General features: G+C 42.8%; 1 protein-coding gene across 2 annotated transcripts in view; it reads left to right on the plus strand.

Moving 5' to 3' along the window:
- Positions 1 to 23,782, plus strand: part of LOC115095766 (protein FRA10AC1) — a 154,659-nt gene extending 130,877 nt beyond the window's left edge. For both annotated transcript variants that reach the window (XM_029609893.1, XM_029609892.1), the window contains 2 exons: positions 17,699 to 17,783; positions 22,994 to 23,782. In XM_029609893.1, coding sequence (XP_029465753.1) covers positions 17,699 to 17,783; positions 22,994 to 23,036 — 128 coding nt within the window. In that variant the 3' untranslated portion in view covers positions 23,037 to 23,782. The remainder of the gene's footprint in view (positions 1 to 17,698; positions 17,784 to 22,993) is intronic.
- Positions 23,783 to 24,693: the final 911 nt, after the last annotated feature.

A 24,693-nucleotide genomic window follows, 5' to 3' on the forward strand; every position in this document is an offset into this window, starting at 1 on the left:
TCCCACTCAGCAAGCTGCTCTGTTGTCCCTCAATCTAACCTTACACACTCTAATTTCGTTAGGATTTCTCGTCAATTACAACAAATCCTACTTAGTCCCATCTCAAACCTTGTTCATTAGGGAAGACTTGGACACCTTACAGGCAAAGGCTTTCCTGCCTTGACAACGAGCACTGACTCTTGTATCTCTTGCTCACCAGCTGCAGTCTCAGCATTCTGCGACTGCACGCCAATTTCTCGTCCTCCTGGGACACATGGCGTCCTCAGTCCATGTCACACCAATGGCCCGCTTGGTGATGAGACTCATGCACTGGACTCTGAGGTCTCAGTGGACTCAAGCTATTCAGCCTCTGTCGGCCTTTGTCCACATCACTGACTCACTCCGTCTGTCTCTCGCCTGGTGCAAAAATCAGACCAATCTCTTCCAGGGATTGCCCTTCCAGGTTCCAAATCCTCAAATTGACTTAGCAAAGAAAGTTCGCAATCTCGGAGTAATAATTGACAATGAACTAAACCTCAAACACATATCATTAAAGGTTAAAGAAGGATATGCTAAACTCATGATACTAAGAAAACTGAAACCATTACTATCCTTACCAAACTTTCGTACTGTACTGCAATCTCTGATTTTCGCCAGCACAGACTATTGTAATGCCTTGCTACTAGGCCTACCCAACACTACAGTAAGACCTCTACAGATTTTACAAAATGCTGCTGCTAGAATTCTCACTGGAAAAAACAAAAGAGATCACATAACAGGCACACTCGCCACCCTACATTGGCTTCCCATAGAACAAAGAATACAGTTCAAAGCACTGTGCTTAATACACAAACTTATCCACGACGATAAAGCAGAATGGCTGAACACAGCACTTAGAGTACATGTCCCACACAGAAATTTAAGGTCAGCAAACAGAGCACTCCTTCCCATTCCTTCTGTGAAAACCGCAAGACTTACCCAAGTGAGGGAGCGAGCTTTGTCCCTAGCCGGTCCCATATTATGGAACTCCATGCCCCTTGATCTCAGACTCCAGAGCAATCATAAACTTTTCAAAACACAACTCAAAACCTGGCTTTTCATACAAGCCTTCAGGAAAGAAAATTGATGCAGGCAGTTAAGCAAGGATATGCGGCATAAAGCACCGAATGCCTATTTTAATGCTCCTTACTGAATTAGTTCAACCTTTTTTTAACTGTAGGCAACCTTCAGGCCACATTGCTATGAAACACTCAATCCCCACAAATAAATGCCTTTTTGTTACCGAATACTAATGGCACCACCTATGTAATGTACGACCCATTTTTTATATAGGTACCCTATTGTAAACCGTTATGATGGTGAAAAACTTAATGATGGTATATAAAAACTCTAAATAAATAAATTCTCACCACCGATGCTTCCAACCTCGGGTGGGGAGCCCACGTAGCAGATCTGCAGACACAAGACTCTTGGTCTCCAGAGGAAGCCAAACACCAAATAAATTTCCTGGAGCTTCGAGCAATCAGATATGCTCTCAGGGCTTTTCAGGATCGCCTCTCAAATCAGGTCATCCTGATTCAGACGGACAACCAGGTGGCCATGTGGTACATCAACAAGCAGGGAGGCACGGGCTCCTTCCTTCTGTGTCAGGAAGCTGCACAGATTTGGGCGGAAGCTCTCTCCCATTCGATGTACCTCAAGGCCTCCTACTTACCGGGAGTGGACAATGTGCTGGCAGACAAGCTGAGTCGCGCCTTTCAACCACACGAGTGGTCTCTCAACCCCTCGGTAGCGAACTCCATTTTTCAACAATGGGGATATCCTCGAATAGAACTCTTTGCGTCCCCTCAAAACCGCAAAGTGGAAAACTATTGCTCTCTCATTCGCAGCAAACTCTCTCGACCCAGAGACGCATTCTCCCTCTCGTGGACAACCGGTCTGCTCTATGCATTCCCTCTACTTCCTCTTCTCTCGAAGACTCTCGTGAAGTTACGTCATGACAAAGGAACCGTGATCCTAATAGCACCTCACTTGCCACGCCAAGTGTGGTTTCCAATACTTCAGGATCTCTCCATTCGCAGGCACATTCCCCTGGGAACAAACCTGCTTCTGATCACTCAGACCGATGGGAGCCTACGCCATCCCAATCTTCACGCCTTATCCCTGACGGCATGGATGTTGAAAGGTTAATCCTCCAACCACTTAACCTTTCTGAACCAGTTTCCCGTGTCTTGATTGCTTCTCAGAAGCCTTCCACGAGAAAATCTTACTCTTACAAATGGAAAAGGTTCACGTCCTGGTGCTCTTCTCAGTCCCTTGACCCCCTTTCCTGTCCAATCCCGAAGTTTCTGGACTATCTCTGGCATCTGTGTCAGTTCTAAAGACTTCTTCCATCAGAATGCATGTCAGTGCGGTAGCCACCTTCCATAAAAGTGTCGGGGATGTCCCTATATCAGTACAACCCCTTGTAACACGCTTTTTTGAAGGGCTTGCTCCATATCAAGCCTCCATCACGTCCTCCGGCCCTTTCTTGGGACCTTAATCTGGTTTTGGGTCGGCTGATGAAGCCACCGTTCGAGCTGCTTCACTCCTGTGATCTTCGATATCTCACATGGAAAGTGATTTTCCTTTTGGCTATCACTTCAGCTCGCAGAGTTAGTGAATTGCAGGCTCTAGTTACCTACCTGCCTTACACTAAACTTCTGCAGGACCGGGCAGTACTCCGCACTCACCCTAAATTCTTACCTAAAGTAGTTTCGGATTTTCTTTTTTTTTTTTTTTTTTAAATTTTAAATTTTGCATTTTCAAAATATAATACAATATCCATTATATTATTGAATAAAGAGCTTATACATCTTATTTTCAGAGGTATACATAATATTTTGTAACAAATATAACCTAAATCTCTCATTAACTAAGGTAATTTTGGAGACGAAGATTAAAGGTAAATATGGAGCTCAACAATATTACAAACAACTTAAGAAATAACTTCCCTGTAAGATAAAACTTCCCTTTCTTTTACACACTTCCAGTTTTCCCATCCAGAAAGCCCCTTAATTGACCCGGCTCTAGAAATATATAGCTCTCTTTCTGATACTTCAAAACGCATCTACAGGGATATTTCAAAATCATAGTTGCCCCCGATTAATCACTTCCCTTCTCATTTGCAAAAAGGCTTTCCTGCGCTCTTGGGTGGTTCTTACAATATCAGGAAAGATCCAAATATTCTGTCCAAAATACTTAATCATTCTATTTCTAAAAAAGAATTTCAAAACCATATTCCTATCATGCTCAAAAGCAAAGAATATCAGGATAGTTCCTCTTGTTTTAATCTCTGTTTGAGAGGAGTGTTCATTAATTTCAGTGATATTCAAGGGCTATTGTTCCCCTACATCCAAGTCTCTGATAGTCAAAGATTTTCGTGAGATGAAAAAAGCTTTAGTGATTACTTTGGGAATTTAAGAGCTTCCAGTAGATAATCTTTAAATGATTCAACAGGTGAGATTTTTTCCAAAACAGGAAAATTTACTACTCTTAAATTCAAGAGTCTTAGGGAGTTTTCAACAAACTCAAACTTTTTTTCCATCGAGTTTTCAGACCTGATTAAATTAGTTTGAATTTTTCCCAAGAATATTACTTTAGCTTTTACCTTCTCAATCCTTCCTTGCTGTTGATAAGTAATCTTCTCAATATTCATTTCTTTTTTACTCAGTTCTAGGAATGCCTTAGTTAAAGATGTTATCGCAGTCTCAATAGATGTTAAGGCATTCCAGACAGTTTCAAGAGTCACAACAGGAGGCTGTCTTAAAGCAAAAACCGTTCCAGGAATAATATTTACCTCTTCTGTTTGTGTGTTTTCGATGTTTAATTCCGGTAGAGCCTTAATGGGGGTCCTAGGACAGAGAGTTAATTATCCTGCGGGAGTTCTCTCACCTATTTCCGACGTCCTCTCCCCATTTTCACCGCCCAGATCAGTGAGCGCCGTCCTTCTCCTTCCTTCCCTTACGAGACTCAGCAGTTTTTCTCCTTCCATTTCTCTCTGTCCTCGGGGCGGGGATGGCGTCGTTGGGGCCCCCGGGCTCAGCGAAATCGTCTCGGCCGGTGGGAAAGACCCGAGCTCCAAGGTCTCTCCCTCGGCAGCCCTCACTTCCAGTGGTTTGAGAGTTGAAGCGAAAAAGCTCTCTATTTTAGCCTGTTGAGTGCCGTCTTTTTTTTCTGGTAAAACATTTTTAAACTTTGCTTTACGCTTGATATGCGGCATCCCTCAGACACTGGAATATGCTGAAGATCACCAAAAGGAACAAAGCTTATGTGGAGGGCTCTTTCGTAGCGTCCTACAGGTCGGCCATCTTGTCCCCCACAGTTCCAGTTTCGGATTTTCATCTTAATCAATCCATAATACTACCTACCTTTTTTCCCAGGCCCCATACAACCCAGGAGAACAGGCTCTAAATATCCTTGACTGTAAACGGGCTCTAGCCTTTTACCTAGACCCTACAGCTGCCCGCAGGGAAAACACTCAATTGTTCGTCTCTTTCCACCCTAACAAGTTAGGGAAGCCTGTGGGTAAGCAGACTCTCTCCTCCTGGTTGGCGGACTGCATATCCTTTTGCTATCAGCAAGCGGGCATTCCATTTCAAGAGCGTGTTAAAGCACATTCTGTGAGGGCCATGGTGACTTCAGTAGCACACCCTCAATCGGTACCGCTTCCTGACATTTGCAGGGCTGCAACCTGGAGTTCTCTCCACACCTTTGCAGCCCATTATTGCTTGAACAAAGCCGGAAGACAAGATTCCATCTTCGGCCAGTCTGTCCTTCGTAACCTGTTTACAACGTGATGTACCAACACCCTTCCGCCTGCCCAGTGGGGTTCAGGATACCCTCTACCAAATTCCGCCCTAGTGCTGTGCCTGTTGCACGCCTTTGGGTACATTTGGTGCATGTTCGGACATCCTCAGCTCAGTACTCACCCATATGTGAGGATTACCATCCTGCTTGTCCTGTGAGAAAGCAAATGTTGCTTACCTGTAACAGGTATTCTCACAGGACAGCAGGATGTTAGTCCTCATGAAACCTGCCCGCCGCCCCACGGTGTTGGGTTCGTAACGTTTTGTTATTTTATTTTTTGGCACTGCCTGTAGCTTTCAAATAAGACTGAAGGGGGGACCCCTGCTGGCTGCAGGGTTAGTGCTATGCTGGCCAGTCAAAGTTCTGGAAACTTTGACAGAAGTTTTCCGTGATTGGGCTCCATCCTGATGATGTCATCCATATGTGAGGACTAACATCCTGCTGTCCTGTGAGAACACCTGTTACAGGTAAGCAACGTTTGCTTTTTCCTTACTGAATTTTTTTTTTCAATTTTTAATTTATTCATTTTTGAATTTATATATCAAGATCCATCATGAATACTGAATATTGTATAAAGTGATATAGAAAGGTACAAACCTCTTACAAAAAAGAATCAGGCTAAATAATTAAATACACTTCTACATTTTAAGTCCAAAATATAGAGGATCCAAGTTGTGAATTACCAACATAAGTAAAGAAAAAAAGAATAGGAAATTCATCGGTAGCAACCTATGGGGTCATATCATAAAAGAGAGAGAACAATCCCAGACATATTGGGAAATTCAGAAAGATTACACTAAGCGATACTTCTCTTAACTTTTACTTTTATCACACAAAAATTGTGCCAATTGAGAAGGAGAATAGAAAAGGTAGGAATTCTCTTTATATTTAATATAGCTTTTGCAAGGAAATTTTAACAAAAAGTAAGCCCCAGTTTATAAAACCTGGGGTCTAAGCAACAGGAATTACTTCCTTTTCTTTTGTGTTATTTTAGATACATCAGGAAAAATCCTAACCTGCATATTCATAAAGGATTCTAACTGATGTTTAAAAGAAAGTTTTAACACCCATTCTTTATCCGGTTCCAGTGCAAAAGTCACTATCATAGTTGCTGGCATTGCTTGCGCTGCATCTGAAGTTTCTAGGAATTCGGTAATATTCAAACCGGGTGTAGCCATTTCTCCCCCTGGATCTTCTGGAGATTCTGGTATATTACTCTTTTCTAGCCCGTCAAAATTGTCTCTTTGTGACTTTTTTTCCACCAGGTATATAAAACGTCCGTACTAATGGTGGTACAATTTCTTCCCTTACTTCCAGTATCTCCGTTAGATATTTATTAAATATATCTTTAGGTTATATATCTATTATTCTTGGAAAGTTCAGAAAACGGAGATTCCTTCCTTTCAGGGAGTTGTTAATATTTTCCATTTTACTCAACAAAATTGCATTATCTTTAACATAAGAGTCCTGCATAATTTTACTGGAGCTCACAACAGTCTTGATCTCAGTTATCTGCTGACTGGATACTTTAACTGTATTTTCCAAAATTTTTATTCTGCTATCGTGATCCTCCAGCCTTTCTGTTAAAGGCTTAAGTTGATTAATGATCATATTTCCCAGACCCTTGATTGCCTGCCAGAGCGATTCAAGTGTTACTTGAGTTGGTTTTGCACAATCTTAGACTTAGTTTTGAAGGTGTTGAAGAACCGCCAAATGTTTTCAGACTGAATTCTCCCATGTCAGGGCTGCAGATCAACTCCTCGTGCTCTAACAGCACGGCGTCCATGCTCTCTCCTCCCGGGGACGAACTCCCTGCCTGATGCCTCCGTCCGTCTGCAACTTTGGCAGGCAACTCTACCAGGTTCACATCCGGTCTCTGAGTGTGGCAGGGTTCATCGGTGCCTCTCTCACCATCAAGGACAAAGATATTTCTTGTCCGGCAGGGAAATCCACTCCTCTTCCATGGTTCCCTGCCCTTGCGACTCCTCTCCCGATGTCAAGACCCCTCGAAAGATGTGGGCATCCATTGGGCTAGTCAAAGGTGTCACTGGAGCAGCCCCAGGGTGAGCTTTCTCTCTCGCTCGCCTTTTCCTAGCTGAATGGGGCATTTTCAACTATTAATTCCAGGAAAATCCTCTGAGGTAATATCTCCACGGCGTTCAGTGCTTCCATACCGTTGCCATCTTCTTCCTTACTGAATTATGACATAAAGTTATTTGCTAAATTAATGGCAGATAGGTTAGTGCCATTTTTGAAGAAAATGGTGATTATGGATCAAATGGGTTTTGTTAAAGGTTGTATACCAGTCATAAATATATGAAAGTTTTAGCAACTGTAGACCAGTTTTCTAGACAGAATTTAAGATCTCTCCTTATAAGCTTTGATACCGAAAAGGCTTTTGATAGAGCAGATTGGAGTTTTTTATTTGTATCATTGAGAATTTGCGATTTTGAGGGCACTTTCTTGCAATTTTTAAAAGATTTATATATGAATCCGAGAGCCTGGGTTTTGAAAAATGGAGATTTAACTACAGAATTTACACTAGAAAAGAGGAACCAGACAAGGATGCCTATCTCCCCCTATTATTGGTTTAAGTTTTATATCTGTCAGTACAGAATTTTATCCAAAATCCTGGAATACAGGGCATCACAGTGGGAACTCAGCATCCTAAATTTTGTGGATGAACTTCTTTTATACATATTAAAACCTGAAACTTCCCTGAGGAATTTACTGGGTGAATTTAACCGGTGTGGAGAGCTTGTAGGCTTTCAGCTAAAGTTTGAAAAATCCGAAGCCCTTCCTATTGGAGATTGATGACAACAAAGGGCAGGTATGTTTCCTCTGAATTGGGTGGAAAGGATGATAAAGTACTTAGGGATCTTATTGCCAAAGGTTTTAAATTATTCGCAAGAGTTAAATGTACAAAGAATATTAGCAACTACCAAGAATGTGTTGAGAGCTTGGAACCTTTGATTATTTCACTTTTGGGGAGAGTATTCTGCCAAAATGTTTATATGTTTTTGGATTACTTCCTCTTCATTTAGATAATTTCTCTCACACTTTTTTTTTTTTTTTTTTTTAAAGAAATGAGAACGTCTATGGGGGGAGGGGGAGGCCTCAAATAGCAATTAACCATCTTATGAAACCCTGGGGGAAAGGAGGATTGAGTGTGCCTAAATTGAGATTATACAATATGGCAGCTAATCTGAGGCATGTCAGTGACTGGCTTCAAGGAACTAGTTATTACACAGAATTCCAATTTGAAAAAGGTTTGGTGACCCCTTTCTCTCTGCCGTTCATCCTTCATATCACCAACAGGCAATTGCGATTCACCTACAACACCATTGTTTGATTGTCCCCTTGCAAAACTCATGGCGCTGGCTTACACATAAATTGCAGCTTCAGTGTTCTAATTCTGCATTTCAAAGGCAATGGAAAATTTTTGCTGGGAATGCAGAGGGGAATAATTACAGAATGGAGACAGAAAAGATTGATAATAATTGGGTAGTTGCTAAATGACCAAGGGGAAACTTTCAAATTTGCAGAGTTACGGGAAACATTTGCTTTACCTGGGAGAGATTGTTTTACTTACATTTAGGCTCAACACTGTTTGGAATCGTCTCTTGCTGAGCTGGCCATGGAAAACTGGTCAATTTTACAAGAGTGGTTTGATGTAGAAGATCTGGGGCAATCCACTTTATCTTCACTTTAGAAATCCTTGATTTGAGCTGCGAATAATAGAGATCGAGCCCCTTTATGAAATAGATGTGCATAGGAGTTAGATATAATGTTATCTATCAATCAATACCAGAGTCACAAAAATCACTGCTATTGCACAAGATCAATACAATAAAAGGACCATGGACCACCTTTGCTTTTTAAATAATCGGTCCCACAGTTCCAATATATTTGCAATTATTTTTTTTGCAATTATTTTTTATGCAATTAAAGGTGAACCACACTTACCTTTGTCTCTTTTTTGTGTCAAATATAGAAAACCTATTAGTTCCAATATGCGCCATGTTTCAAGGTAAACCTCTGCCTCAGGGGATTGTCTTAAAGAGCATCAATGCTGAAGTAGAAAAAAGAAGCATTAAACTAGAATACTAGCCTATAGCACAACAGGTAAAGCACAGAACGCACCATTCTCATAAAGCTCAACAGGTCTACAGGGTCTAGCCCAACCCCGGAAGCAGTCCAAATTTTAGGAGAATCTGGGGTTTTTTTGGGGGTTTTTTTTTTTTTAATAAAAAGTTCTGATTGGCTCTTTAGAGGGAATGCATGATGTCACTGGTTACTATAGGTGAAATTTGGACTGCTTCCGGGGTCGGGCTAGAACCTGTAGATCTGTTGAGCTTCACGAGAATGGTGCGTTCTGTGCTTTACCTGTTGTGCTATAGGCAAAAATTCTGTTTTAATGCTTCTTTTTTCTATTTCAGCATTGATGCTCTATAAGACAATCCCCTGAGGAAGAGGTTTACCTCGAAACGGCTTGTGTTGGGACTAATGGGATTTCTATATTTGATACAAAAAAGAGACCAAGATAAATGTGGTTCACCTTTAATTCAATAAAAAATAATTGCAAAAAAATAATTGAAAATATATTGGAACTGTGGGACCGATGATTATTTAAAAAGCAAGGAAGGTCCATGGACCGGTAGTGCTTAGTATGATGGTCCTTTTATTATAATGATCTTGTATAATTTAATCTATGACAACATTTAATGCCTGTTTTGTGAGTATATCCAGACTATCAAATAATGTACAATTAAGAGAAACTCAATTTAAATTTTTAAATAGAGCATTTGTTTCACAACAGGCTTTTTTGGTACTCATACCGAACTCAGATGTGTGTATTAAATGTGTTCATGCAGTGTGTTCTCTTGGTCATTCTTTTTGGTCTTGTCCTAAAATACAAATCTTCTGGAAAAAGGTATATGCATATATATATGGAAGAGATTACTTCACAGTCTTTGACTTGAAATGCCAACTTTGTCAGCTTTGTTTGGAGATATTCCCTCTGCATCATACTGTACATCTTCATAAAGATCTTGGATTGGTAATGTTTTGCTGTTGGCAAGAATGACTATTTTACATTTCTGGTGCCAGCCAGAAATTCCAACCACAACCTTTTAGAGAAACAAAATATACCATTTACTAATTATGAAACAGATGTCTTGCAAGTCTATGAATCCTAGAAGAAAAAACTGATTCAGGACATATGGCTTCCTTATATTTCAAATCTTCCACACATTACTTGCAGTCAGATTTTGAATTAATTTTAGATGGAAGTCACTTTATAACTATTATAGATCTGCAGAATACTGGGTTGTGACTCATAGCTGAATAATAAGGGGGGAAGAGGGATGGGGAGACCAGTAAGCACCTAGTTTCGGGCCAGAGTTTGTGTTTGAAAGTTTATATTGTCTAAGTGTATCTGTATTTTCCCTGATTGATACTATTGCTGAAATATTTGGTGAAAACTAATAAAACAGATTTAAACATAAACATACACAAATGCTTATCACTTTGATAACTCATAGGGAGAGATCAGTAATAATTATCTAAAAATATTGATTTGAGCAAACAATAAATCTCCAGGCACTTTAAGCACAGCTCTGGAATTGGAACATAATGCTGTGACAAATTTATTTGACAAACAGCTTTGGTCAAAGTCACAGTGTCATTGGCCTGGTAGAGCTGCTTTCAACTAGTTAGTGATAATAAACTTTGGCCTCATGCATTACAGCACTCCCTGAGCATGCATTAAAATTCTCTAATGCACCTTCTGGTATGTGGTGATGTCTAATTATCAGTGTTTGTTAATGATTTCTTTATTTTTTTAAAAATATGATTATCAAACCCACTTGTTGATATCCTAATATACTTAATGGCAAGAATAGTATCCTTTGTCTCTCATTTTTTCCTGATGCTGGCTGTTAGGAGGCATTGTCAGCTCTACAATGGGTGTAATTCAGTTTTAGTGCTTGCATAGCATATACACTGTGCAAAGAGTGCTCAAGGTATAAACTACAATTGCACAGTAGGAGAAAGGCAGTGGGATAGGTGACCAGCACAGAAGATGAAACCTGCAGCTGGAGATGTAGAAGGGAGAGAGCGGATGGATGCTGTCAGGTTGAGACAATGAGAATATGGCATCGGGCTGGGGAAGTAGGGGAACCATAGATTCTCTGGTAAATTTTCAGGAGACTCTCGTGACCAAAGAGAAGAAGAGTGTAATGGGTGGTGTGGGTGTGAGCCCTTGTTGCTGTGGTAATTGGCTGGTAATAGGCTGGTAATTTGGTAATTCCTTAAGTGTAATCCATCAAATTTGCAAAACTGAGGACTATCCAATGCAACTGCTGTGGAGCCTTTATATTGAGGGTAATAATATGGAAACTTAAGGCTTGCCCCATTTGTTCAGAACTCCTCTACCTTGGAAAAGGAACTGGCTGAAGTTAAAGCTGAATTAGCTTCAATAAAGTCCCAGCCACTTTACATTATTCAGGAATTAATTTCCCATTACCACAGAATAACCAAAAGTCAAGGAAAAAGAGATTTACTGTGGGCTCAGGAAGAATAAGACCTGTGACCCACAGGCACCCGTTATTGACAGCTGTGCAGCCCACAACTCTACACCCCCCCCCCCCCCCCCACACACACACACACACACTCACACAGGGCATTAAGGAACTCAAAAACCAGTATTACAGTGGGCTCTGGAAGAATTAGACCTGTGATCCAGAGACACACACTGTATCAAGTGCAACAAGTACAAAATGCCTTCTCTGTATTAAATACTGAAGAAGTTCTTGAGAAAAGGATTGAAGTGTTATCTGAAAAGAGAGAAGAAACCCAATGCATACAGAAATTCCAGATCAGAAACCAAAGAAAAAAGCTCACACTGATGGATGACTCTGTCATCAGAGACACTAATCTTTTCTCTTGCACAAATGCAAAGGGAAAAGTGGATAACAACACTCAACTAAAGAGGTTACAAAAGGAGTCCAGGAACAGCAGTAAACTGAACGAAGAAAGCTGGAAAGCTATGAGCACAAATGCTCGTAGTTTGGGCAGTAAAGTCCCAGATCTGCAAGCCCTAATGGTGGAGGCGGACTTGGACGTTGTTGCTGTCACGGAAACGTGGTTTACGGAATCTCATGACTGGGATACGGCAATACCAGGCTATAACTTGTTAAGGAAGGACAGAGAGGATAGGAAAGGGGGAGGAGTGGCTCTTTATGTCAGAAACAATATCCAAGCATCTGAGCTGCAAGGAAGATGGGGCAATGAAGAAGCATTATGGGCCGACCTAAAAAAAAAGATGGGGCATCCATTTTTATTGGAGTGGTTTACAGGCCTCCAAACCAAAAGGAAGAGCTGGACAGAGATCTGGTTGAAGACATCCAAAAGATTGGAAAAAAGGGAGAAGTGATCGTTGGAGACTTTAATATGCCAGATGTAGACTGGAGAATCCCATCTGCAGAATCTAATAATAGAAGAGAAATAGTGGATGCCCTGCAAGTAGCTTTGTTCAAACAAATGGTAATGGAACCCACGAGAGAAGGAGCAATACTCGACTTAGTGCTCACTAATGGAGATAATGTCTCTGATGTCCAGGTGGGTGCCCACCTCAGCACCAGTGATCATCAAACGGTATGGTTTAATATCACAAAAAGGATATGGAAAAGAAGCACAAAGACCCAAGTTTTGCAGTTCAAAAACACAGACTTTGATGAAATGGGGAAGTACCTGGAGGAAGAACTAAATGGCTGGGAGAACGAGAGAGATGTGTATCAACAGTGGACCAATCTAAAAGGAGCAGTTACCAAGGCAACTAATCTATATGTTAGAAAAGTAAAGAAAAGAAAAATGAAACCTATCTGGTTCTCAAAGGAGGTGGCTGACAAAATAAAGGCCAAAAGAACAGCGTTCAAGAAATATATAAGATCCCAAAGGGAGGAGCACAAAGAAGAATATCTGGTAGAACTGAGGGAGACGAAGAAATTTAATCAAGACAGCAAAAAGTCAAGCGGAAGAGAGGATTGCCAAGGAGGTAAAGAGAGGTGACAAAACATTTTTCAGATATATCAGTGAAAAGAGAAAAGTTCAAAGTGGTATAGTGAAATTAAAAGGTGGAAAGGATCAATGTGTGGAGAGAGATGAAGAAATGGCAGAAATATTAAACAAATACTTCACTTCTGTGTTCACTAAAGAGGACCCTGGAGAAGGACGGTCGCTAGTTATCAAGAAACTGGAGGGTAGTGGAGTAGATGTAACTCCATTTACAGTAGAGAATGTATGGGAAGAGCTGGGGAAACTGAAAGTGGACAAAGCCATGGGGCCTGATGAGGTCCATCCCAGGATACTGAGGGAGCTCAGAGATGTGCTGGTGGGTCCGCTGTGACCTGTTCAATAGATCCCTAGAAACAGGAGTGGTGCCAAGTGATTGGAGAAGAGCGGTGGTGGTCCCGCTTCACAAGAGTGGGAACAGAAGAGGCTGGTACCTACAGACCGGTTAGCCTCACTTCGGTGGTGGGAAAAGTAATGGAGTCACTGTTGAAAGAGAGAATAGTGAACTATCTACAGTCGGGAGAATTGCTGGACCAGAGGCAGCATGGATTCACCAGGGGAAGATCCTGTCAGACAAATCTGATTGACTTTTTTGACTGGGTAACCAAGGAATTGGATCAAGGAAGAGCGCTCGATGTCATCTACTTGGATTTCAGCAAAGCTTTTGTTACGGTCCCGCACAGGAGACTGGTGAATAAAATGAGAAACTTAGGAGTGAGTGCCGAGGTGGTGACCTGGATTGCAAACTGGTTGATGGACAGAAGACAATGTGTGATGGTAAATGGAACTCTCTCTGAAGAGAGAGCGGTTTTAAGCGGTGTACCGCAAGGATCGGTGTTGGGACTGGTCCTGTTCAATATCTTTGTGAGCGACATTGCGGACGTGATAGAAGATAAGGTTTGTCTTTTTGCGGATGACACTAAGATCTACAACAGTGGACACGCCGGAAGGAGTGGAGAGAATGAGACGGGATTTAAGGAAGCTGGAAGAGTGGTCGAAGATATGGCAGCTGAGATTCAATACCAAGAAGTGCAGAGTCATGCATATGGGAAGTGGAAATCCGAATGAACTGTATTCGATGGGGGAGAAAGGCTGATGTGCATGGAGCAGGAGAGAGACCTTGGGGTGATGGTGTCTAATGATCTGAAGTCGGCGAAACAATGTGACAAGGCGATAGCTAAAGCCAGAAGAATGCTGGGCTGCATAGAGAGAGGAATATCGAGTAAGAAAAGGGAAGTGATTATCCCCTTGTACAGGTCCTTGGTGAGGCCTCACCTGGAGTACTGTGTTCAGTTCTGGAGACCATATCTCCAAAGAGACAGAGACAAGATGGAGGCGGTCCAGAGAAGGGTGACCAAAAAGGTGGAGGGTCTTCATCGAATGACTTATGAGGAGAGATTGAAGAATCTAAATATGTACACCCTGGAGGAAAGGAGGAGCAGAGGTGATATGATACAGACTTTCAGATACTTGAAAGGTTTTAATGATCTAAAGACAACGACAAACCTTTTCCATCGGAAAAAAATCAACAGAACCAGAGGTCACGATTTGAAGCTCCAGGGAGGGAAGACTCAGAACCAATGTCAGGAAGTATTTCTTCACGGAGAGGGTGGTGGATGCCTGGAATGCCCTTCTGGAGGAAGTGGTGAAGACCAGAACCATGAAGGACTTCAAAGGGGCGTGGGATAAACACTGTGGATCCATAAAGTCTAGAGGACGTGAATGAAGAGTGGGTGGCTCGCGGGAATAACAGCTACTACCTGGAGATAATTTTTCATTTTTTCATTTATTAAAATTTATTGATCGCCTACCACAGAAAGGCCTAGGCGATTTACAACATTAACATACATAATGAAACATAAAAATAATAAATACAATACCACACAAATTACATATATTTCACAGAAACAAAAATAACCAATCTCCTATAAACAAAATAAATAGTCAATCACCCAAAATATGTAACAGAATCCTCATATCTGTAAAGGTATTTATTCTGCAGGCAGCACTCTAGAATATGTTGTATGCACAATGGAGAAGGTGCTCTTTCAATAACTGTCTGAACCTTTTTTGCATCATCCAAAGACCTGAGCTCAAATGGAATAAGATTCCATTGTGTTGGCGCAGCAATGGAAAAAGAGGTCTCACGAGTACTATATAAGTGAGCGTGTTTAACAGAAGGAACTTTTAGCAAATTCAATTGAGAAGAACGTAAACATCTTGATGGTTTATAAATGCTTAGAAGAGCATACCCTTATTCAATAAACATACACTCGGTTAATGTGACTCTAACATTGCTCTAAGACTCCAACATTGCTCTAAGCTTCAAAGGCAAGAGGAAATGTGTAAAAAAAGGATTTGCATTCACAAAAAAGCGGGGAGTAGCTTGCTTGTTACGGCGGTTACTACCCCAAACCAAATAAGCCTGATACTTCACTTTCAATGCATATCCAGCATAGCTCTCTGCTTCAACTGCAGGGGAGAAAGTCTGCTACTTCACTTTCAATGCATATCCAGCATAACTCTCTGCTTCAACGGCAGGGGGAATGAAGAAAAGCGTATCTATAAACAGACAACAACCAACAAGGACTGAATTACATAGTCTGGGTAAACAAATAAGCATGGGTGTAGCTTGCTTATTGTGGCGGTTACTACCCCTAACTAATTAAGCTAGATATTTCACTTAGATGCAGTTCCAACACTGCTCTCTACATTAATGGTGAGGGTGGAAGGGAAACAAAACAAAAGGTTACTAAGAGCCAAGAGAAACAGATAAGTAGGAGGGGGAAAAAAAAAGTGCGAAACTTGCTGGGCAGACTGGATGGTCCGTTTAGTCGTCTTCTGCCGTCATTTCTATGTTTTTCTATGTTTCTATGTTTCATAGTTGATGCAGCCTCATAGGCAAACCTATGAGACCTACACCGACAGCTGATGAAAGCACCCTGTAGCGGGACAGGCTGGAGCTTTACCTATACCAGCCACCTCCTCTGCAGGTTGAGCCCTTGGGTTCTGGCGGTTGGCAGGGCTTAGGTGGATCCCTAGGGCAGTCAGGTAAGCAAGAAACCGAGAGCACGCCGGGGTCAGGACAGGCAGCAGACTTGAGGAGTCAGGGATAGGCTAAGGTCATGGCATTCTGCGAACAAATGTCATCAGGTCCAGGCAGCAGGTAATCATGTTCAGATCCAGGCAAGAGGTCAGAATCCGGAAGTCAAGACGACGAAGACACACTGAAGATATGGACAAGACAGACAGGACAAGGTAGGACCAGATGAGGATGGCAGGACAAGGAAGGCTGGAAGTGGAAGACTGGACAAAGAAAGGACCCAGAAATGCAGACGAGACTCAGGAACGCAGACAGGATCCAAGACATAGGAGCAACACGCACTGAGGATGCAGGAGACCCATTGCTGATGCAGTGGTAGGCAGTCTGAAGAGCCCTTATATACGGGCTGATACAGTACAGTGCACTCCGGAGCGCACTGTTAACCCACAATTGGACGCGCGTTTTCGACGTGCTAGCGTTACTCCTTATTCAGTAAGGGGCCGAAAACGCGCGTCCAATCCCCCAAACCTAATAGCGCCCGCAACATGCAAATGCATGTTGATGGCCCTATTAGGTATTCCCACGTGATTCAGAAAACAAAATGTGCAGCCAAGCCGCACATTTTGCTTTTAGAAATTAGCGCCTACCCAAAGGTAGGTGCTAATTTCTTCGGGCACCGGGAAAGTGCACAGAAAAGCAATAAAAACTGCTTTTCTATGCCCCTCCGACTCCGATATTAAGTCAGAGTTCCCGAAGGGTAAAAAAGAAAAAAAAATTTGAATTCGGTCCGCGGCTGTCGGGTCGAAAACCGGACGCTCAATTTTGCTGGCGTCCAGTTTCCGAGCCCGTGGCTGTTAGCGGGCTCGAGAATCGACGCCAGCAAAATTGAGCATCAGCTGTCAAACCCACTGATAGCCGCCGCTCCGGTCCAAAAGGAGCGTCCCTAGCGCCTTTTTGCCTATTTTTACCGCCTGGCCTCATTTAAATACAGAATCGCACGCACAGGCGAGTGGCCTGTACGCGCGCCGCCCAGCTCTCCCGCGTTTTTACTGTATCGGCCCGATAGTTAGGCCCTGCTGATGTCAATAGAGGGTGCCATGGGGATTTTCCAGCTGCAGGCCCTTTAAAAGAGGAGGCTGCGGTGCATGGCAGCATGTTGGGCTATGTTTAGCAGTGTCCTCACTCTATATTGTCACTTAATCAAGATCTGACCACTCCTTAGGTTTGAAGAAATGCTCCTTTTTTTTTCAGCCCTGTAAAATTTAACGTCTCAATCTGTGAGGTTTTTGTTATAGCAATGATGAGATTTGCTACATTATTCTGTTGGCTGCACTTTGTTATTGTATGTCTGGTAGAACCTTCTGTTTTTAGCCTCAGTTTTATAGGAAAAGAGACTTATCAGATCATATCGAATGTCTGTCTGTGTTGCAGTTTTTGTATTTTGTGTGTGTGTCCTTCCCTGCCCCTTATAACTTTGAAACAGCTGAATGTAGTTCCACCAAACTTTGTGTGGAGGTAGGTTCTTGTTCAGTGGGGGATGTGGGACATCAGACTTTCACTTTTTAAAGTTGGGAAATGATTTGACAGGGGAGGGGGGCAGAGTTGACAATTTTAAAATAAGAAATGCATGGGGCGGGGGGGATTTGAACCAAGGCTATTTAGAATGTTGTATTTTCTGCTGGTTATTCTGTGCAGTTCATATGACCAGGTTACTTTGAAAATTCATCAGTGTGCTTCTAAATTGTATTTGTACAGACTCAGAAGATATTGAGGATGCAGAAGGTCCTTCAGATGCTGACTACTGGAAAGGCCCCATACAAGAGAGAGACGAAAAAACCCGGTGAGTTATGACATCACCAGCTATCATCCCAGTGATTGATGTATCGTTTCTTGAGTTTGTAACTATTCAAACAGGTTTTGTCAATTTAAAAAAAACCAAAAAAACATTTTCACCTTTTTCTCAGGTTGAAAGTGACACCGTAATATTTATTTGATTTGTGGTTGTTAATAAAGCATTGCATATTTGGCCCTGCTTTTCTTTATATATGTATTTTGAGCTGGTAATTTTGCTGGACCGTGCTAGAGAGTAAAGTACAATAATTAATCCTGAGTGTCATCCTTCTGCACTGTGAATTTGTCTATTAATAGCAGGTGCTGTAGATCCAGTACCTCCACAAACAGGGATTTAGTATCTGTTAATTTACCTATTTAGTGTGCATTCACCTTGTCTGCATTGGGACAAAGTCTTCAGGTATTTTTTACCTGTGGACTTTGCCCCAGTTCTCAAAGGGAAAGTGCATGCATACTTTCCCCTTGAAATACAGTGGTGAGTAAATTAATGGAATCATTGCTAAATTAGAGGATATTGCAGTTTCTGCAATCCAGTGGATTAAAGATTTGAGGCAACATAGTTTTACCAGAGGTAAGTCTTGTGAGATGAATTAGATCAACTTCTTTGATTGGGTGATCAGAGTGTCGAATCAGGGCAGAGCATTAGATATACTGGATTTCAATAAGGCCTTTGAAACGATTCCGCAAAAAAGTGAATTAATAATGAACTGAGCATTCTTGGTATCAGCCCTAAAGGGACTGGCTTGGTTAAAAACTGCTTGTGTGGGAGGTGACAAAAGGTAGTGATAAATGGAGTTTACTCCAAGGAAAGGGAATTACTAGTGGTGTGCCACAGGGATCAGTCCTTGGTCCAGTTCTCTTCAACATTTTTGTCAGTAATATAAGCGGAAGGGCTATCAGAGAAGATTAACCTATTTGCTGCTGATAACAAACTCTGCAACAGGATAGACAGCCGGGAAGGTGTAGCAGTTCCAGTGAAGTTACTGATGAGGATGTGGGAACACCCTCTCTAAGTGCCTCCAATAAATAGGCAGGTGGATGCAATATAACTCATCCAGAAGACTCTCGGATTTGACAAGTGACAGCCTCCACACCAGTTGGTTGTAGTCTAATCCGCTCTCAAAAAGGCCAAGCACACTCAGACCCATTCTTCAGCACCTCTTGAGAAGGATCAAAGGGCCATGGAATCTCTTAAGAGAAAGGTGTCTCAGGGTGCTATGCTAAACGCCCTCATAGCAGCCTACCAGCTTTGTGGGCCAGTATATGCGGGAAATACTGAAGCAGGTGCAAGACGAGGGCAAGCAATTGCCTCAACAACAGCAGGACAGTCTCCAGTTTGCTGGAGCACAAGGTTCTGGAGTACGGGAAATACGAGGTCCTTTCAATCTACAGTGTTTTTGAGATGGCATCAAGGATCTATGCTGCAGGGATCGGTGCCTGTAGGCTCGCCTGGCTGTGAGCCTCGGACCGTCATCAGGAAGTGTAGGAGCCACACTCTGATGTGCCTTGCACAGGAGGAAAATCTCTTTGGAGATAAGGTAAAGGACATGATGGCCCATATTCAGGGCCACCATGCGACACTCCAGAAGCTCTCCACTGGTACTCAGGACCTGTCCTCCTCATCCATGAGGCCTTCGAGATTTGGCCACAGGAAGTCTTCTGCCCGAGGAGATACTATCCTCCACCACCTCGGTCCCATAAGCAGCTACCGGCCCCTCATAGCCATCCCAGGCAACAGAGTACTTCAAAGCCCATCCAGAACCTCAGTCAACTTTTTGGACAGGGTTTTGACTAGATCAGTGGACCTTCCAATCGGGAGCAAGCTAATGTTCTTCACAAACTGGTGGCACAGTGTAACCTCGGACCAGTGGTCCTCTCCATTGTCTGCAGAGGATACAAATTAAATCTATTGAGTGCCCCACCAAATTGCCTTGAGTCCATTTTGAGGACTGGTAACACGTCAGGAGGTACTCTCAGCAAAGCTGTCCTCCCTCTTAACGGCCAGAGCGGTTGAACCTATTCTACCAGGTTGAAGAAGGTGGGGGATTCTACACCCAGAACTTCCTGATTCCAAAGAAAGCAGGGGGATGCCATCCCATCCTAGATCTAAGCACCCTAAGCAATTTTCTAAAAAGAGAAAAGTTCAAGACTGTTTCCCTGGGCACCTTGATCACTTTACTGCAAAAAGCAGACTGACTAAGCTCTCTCAATCTGAAGGACATATACACTCACATCAGGATCTTCCCAACCCACCAGAAGTATCTTCGATTCATGGTAGGGAAATGGCACTTCCAGTACCACATTCTGCCATTTGGATTAGCATCTTCCCCCACGGATCTTTACCAAATGTCTGGCCACGGTGGCAGAGCACCTTTGCAGGCTGGGCATCCAAGTTTTCCCCTTTCTGGACGATTGGCTGGTCAAGAGCACCTCTCAGGCAGCAGCTGAAACGTCCATGCACTTGACCATCCGGGTGTTGGCGTCACTAGGGTTCACCAATTACCCCAAGTCCCATCTCACCCCATCACCTCAATTAGACTTCAAAAGAGCACTGTTAAAGACTGCTCAGTCCAAGATTTTCTTACCACAGTAATGTCCATTGCTGCAGTGATTCAACAGAGCCAGGAGGTGACAGCACATGTTGAAACTGGGGCCATAAAGCAGCCACATTACAAGTTACTCCCTGGGCACACATGCATATGCAAAGCCCCCAGTGGACCTTATGATCTCAGTGGCTTCAAGCCACTCAGGATCTACAGGGCTACATCCGAATTACTCCGGCCCTCCGTCAAGAGGTGGTTCAGATATGGTCCTGGGCCCTTTTGGGATAGCGGACAGACTGAGTCGCTCCTTCAGAACCCATGAATGGACTCTGAATCTGTTGTGTTTGAGGCATTGTGGACCCTTGGTCACAGTGGAGATGACTCCACCCACGGGGAGAAGCCCCGTGGGAACCACTGCAATAGGCTGACACAGCAGACACAGAATGGATAGAGTATTGTACTGCTGTAAATAGATGGTAAAGCAGAAAGGTAAGGCACTGATCCACGAGGTGTCAATACGCTCAACAGGCTCAGAAGTATAGTCTCACCCAGATGTTCACGATAGGCAGGAGTCCGCAGTGCAGGTAACGCCGCAGCTGGTGGGTGGAGTTGGAGCGCCGGTTTGTAGAGATACAGAGTGAAGGCGTCTTCCTGATGGTAGAATGGTAGGACTGAAGGTCCGTGGTGCAGGATATGAAGAAGAGAGGCCCTCGAGGAGCAAGTACCTAATGGTCCAATATCCTGGAAATGAATAAGAGAAAAGACCCCCGAGGCGCAGTTGTCTAGGTTAGTGAGGACCTCGAAGGGAAGTTGGAAGCGAGAGACCCCCGAGGAGCGGGTGTCTAGAGCTTCTGCTGGAGTGAGGCCCTTAGCAAAAGGAGGCATCTAAGCTAGCAGCTTAGAGCAGGCAGAGTAGCGAAGCGAAGTCTTTGCTAACTCAAATTGGTAGCGGAAGCGGAGGCTAGTTATACCCGGAGGTACTGACGTCATGCGGTGGGGCCGCCCCCAAAGTTCTCACCATGACGTGTATTTGAGCGGTCAGAGATGTGTGTGCTCACGCCCTAGGAGGCCACAGGAGTGAGCATAGCGGATGGGGATGCCCATGCTGGTCTGAAAATGCCAAGGCCCGCAGCACTCGGCACCGGAGACAGCCACCTTGCCCAAAGAAAGGGAAAGGGGAGAAAAAGAGGTAAGGCAGAGTGGTCGCAGCCTTCTGCGACCGACGGACGCAACAGAATCAAGGAGTAACAAATCGGATCTTCCACCTCTGGGGAAACTTGGAGGTGGATCTGTTCATAGCTCCTTGGAACTGGAAGGTTCCTTGGTTCTGCTCCATGTACAGGATACACGGAAACTAGCCTCAGAAGTCTTTACTCCTCATTGGGGCCAGGGTCTCCTGTACGCATATCCTCCAGTTCTGTTGGTGGCAAAGACTTTGCTGAAGCTCAAGGAGGACAAAGGGACTTCCATCTTAACCAGTCCATTATCTTGCCAACATTATTTCCTAGGTAAAAGAACCCTGTACAATTTGGACTGCAAAAGAGCCTTAGCCTTCTGTCTGGAGCAGACAGAAGCCCAGAGACAGTCCACCCAGCTTTTTGTTTCTTTTGATCAGAAAAGGCTGGGTATCACCATTGCCAAGCAGACACTTTCCATTTGGCTAATAGACTGCATCTCCTTCTGTTATGCCCAGGCCAGATTGCATATCAAGGCTCACTCTGTTCGAGCCATGGCAGCATCTGCAGAGATGCAATATGGAGTTCTATCCACTCATTCACATTTCATTACTGTTTGGCTAGGGATAGCTGACATAACAGCAGGTTTGGCCAATCTATCCTTCGGAACTTGTTTGAGGTTTAGAACCCAACTCTGTTCCTGCCTAGGGCTCATTCTTTCTATTCAGGCTGCCCTCCTCCTATTACCAACAAAACATTGTTGTTGTGCCTGTTGGTACCTATTTTGTTGGTCCCCTTTTCTGTTGGTGGGGCCGCCTGTAGCTAGGGATTCACCCATGTGTCAGGACTGCCATGCTGCTTGACCTCCGAGAAAGCAAAGTTGCTTACCTATAACAGGTGTTCTCCAAAGACAGCAGGATGTCATTCCTCATGAAACCCACCCGCCTCCCTTCTGGGTTGATTTTCCACTTTGTGGGTTTGTTCTTTTTTATTTTCTTCTTATTTCTGTATTTTAAGACTGAGGGGATGTGTGGTATATTGAATGCCAGTGCATGCTCAGAGAGGCTCAGTCAAAATTCTAGGAATATGTCAAATATATCAAAGTTCTAGGAACTTTGACATATGTTTTCCATGCCGGGCTTTATTGGCTGATTTCACCCATGTGTGAGGACTGACATCCTGCTATCCTCGGAGAACACCTGTTAGAGGTAAACAGCTCTACTTTCCGCAGCATTTTAAAACCCACCTGGTCTGAGACCTGGGACCTGAGATTGGGAATCAGACTCTGGTTTCATGTGCACCAGCATCACGTAACTATCTGGGCCTTTTATATCAAATTCTGTGCAAATACTATGGGCTCTTGTTTCAAAAGGGTTGATGGTGTTAATGTAAAAATAGTGTCCAAAATATGTGGCTTAAGTTTTAATTTTCCTAGAACCAACACTTTTAAGTAGAATTGTTTTCTTTTTTTTCCCTTACAGGGAAGAAGAATTTGATGAATATTTTCAAGATATGTTTCTTTGAAGGTTCCATTAGAGATATTGCATATTTTCCTCTGTAAATGTATACAAAACCACCTTCAAATTTAAACTGTAACTATTTTTTCTAACTTTTATTTTATGGTCTGAGTTTGCAATGTTTGACAATTGTAACTTTTACCTATCTAGTCATAAAAGAGTGCACAGGCACAATCCGAATGCCTTTCCATATATTAATGTGCATCTCCTGGTGAAAAAGGGATGTATCCTCTTCTCTCTAGTATGTAAAATGGAGCCCCAAGGATTGTCTTTACCTCACTTCACGTATATTTTACAACAAAGCAGAAGAGACATTGATTTCTGTTAGATGTAAGCACCATATCTTGTGAAATCGCTTTTCTTGAGGATTGGTTTGTGTACTTTAAATTTAGTTCTTCAGTTTTGAGCATTCACCCCAATTTTTGGATAATATTGTTTTATTTATTTAATTGACATTAAGAAAGGCATTTTATTAGTATAGCATAAATGATTCGACCTGTTAAAGCAAATGGAGGATTTTTTTTTTTACTTTGAAATATTAATCTGAAATATTTATATTGTATATATATTTACAGATGAACCAAATTTGTTTGATTCATTATAATTTTAATTTTTTATCTGAGCTGATCAAGCCTTTTGCTTTCAAATTAAGTAGCCGTTATAAAGTCTTTACTAAGTCATACTATGCACATTTATAACTTTTTGATGTGATATCTTTAAAAGAACAAAATAAAATACACTTTACCTGTGTTATTACTTTCCTGCTCTAATTTTCTTCCCAGCACCATCAGCAAATGCAAATGAGTCTAAAAAATTGAACATAAAGCCATGTCAGTGATCCTGCATATCTTGGGAACAGCATGTTCAGTAAAAATGCATATTTAATTTTATTTGAACATTTGAAAAATACAGTTAGTACATTCACCAACAAACCAAAGTCAAGATTTTTTTTATTTTATATTTTCCAAAAATATTACAAGTACCATAGTACTGAGAAAAAGGGTCCAATAGAAATCAAGGGAACAATATATTAAATCGTATATGGAAAAATATAAGTATTGACACTGAAGTAGAGCATGCACACATTTAGCCAACACAGCAAGATCACCAATAGCCATCAAATATATAAGATATATAGTGGCTTGCAAAAGTATTTGACCCCCTATGTCAGCAGATTTGTGTGGATTACAAATTATACAGACATTATGGGCTTTTTTTTATAATTATACAAGCCGTTAAGCCCGTTAAAACGGGCTACATCCCTCTCTCTCACCTCCCCCTCATTCTCTCTCCCCTCACTCTTCACCACCCCCTACCTCCCTCCCTCACACTCACCCACTCCTCCCCACCCTCCCTCTCCTCTCACTCAGTCCCTCCCTCCCACTCAGTCTCACTCACTCCCTCCCCCCTCTCTCCCTCCCTCTCACTCACACTCAGTCCCACTCCCTCCCCCCTCACTCAGTCCCACTCACTCACTCCCCCCTCACTCAGTCCCACTCCCTCCCTCTCACTCAGTCCCACTCCCTCTCTCTCCTCCCCTCTCACTCAGTCCCTCCCTCTCTCTCTCCTCCCTCACTGCTGCCGCCCGTCTTCGCCGCCGCCGCTGCAGCCCTGTCTCTCACCTCTCCCTCATTCTCCCTCTCCCCCTTCCACTTACTCACATC

The sequence above is a fragment of the Rhinatrema bivittatum genome, chromosome 7, assembly GCF_901001135.1.
Source record: "Rhinatrema bivittatum chromosome 7, aRhiBiv1.1, whole genome shotgun sequence".
Lineage (NCBI taxonomy): Eukaryota > Metazoa > Chordata > Amphibia > Gymnophiona > Rhinatrematidae > Rhinatrema > Rhinatrema bivittatum.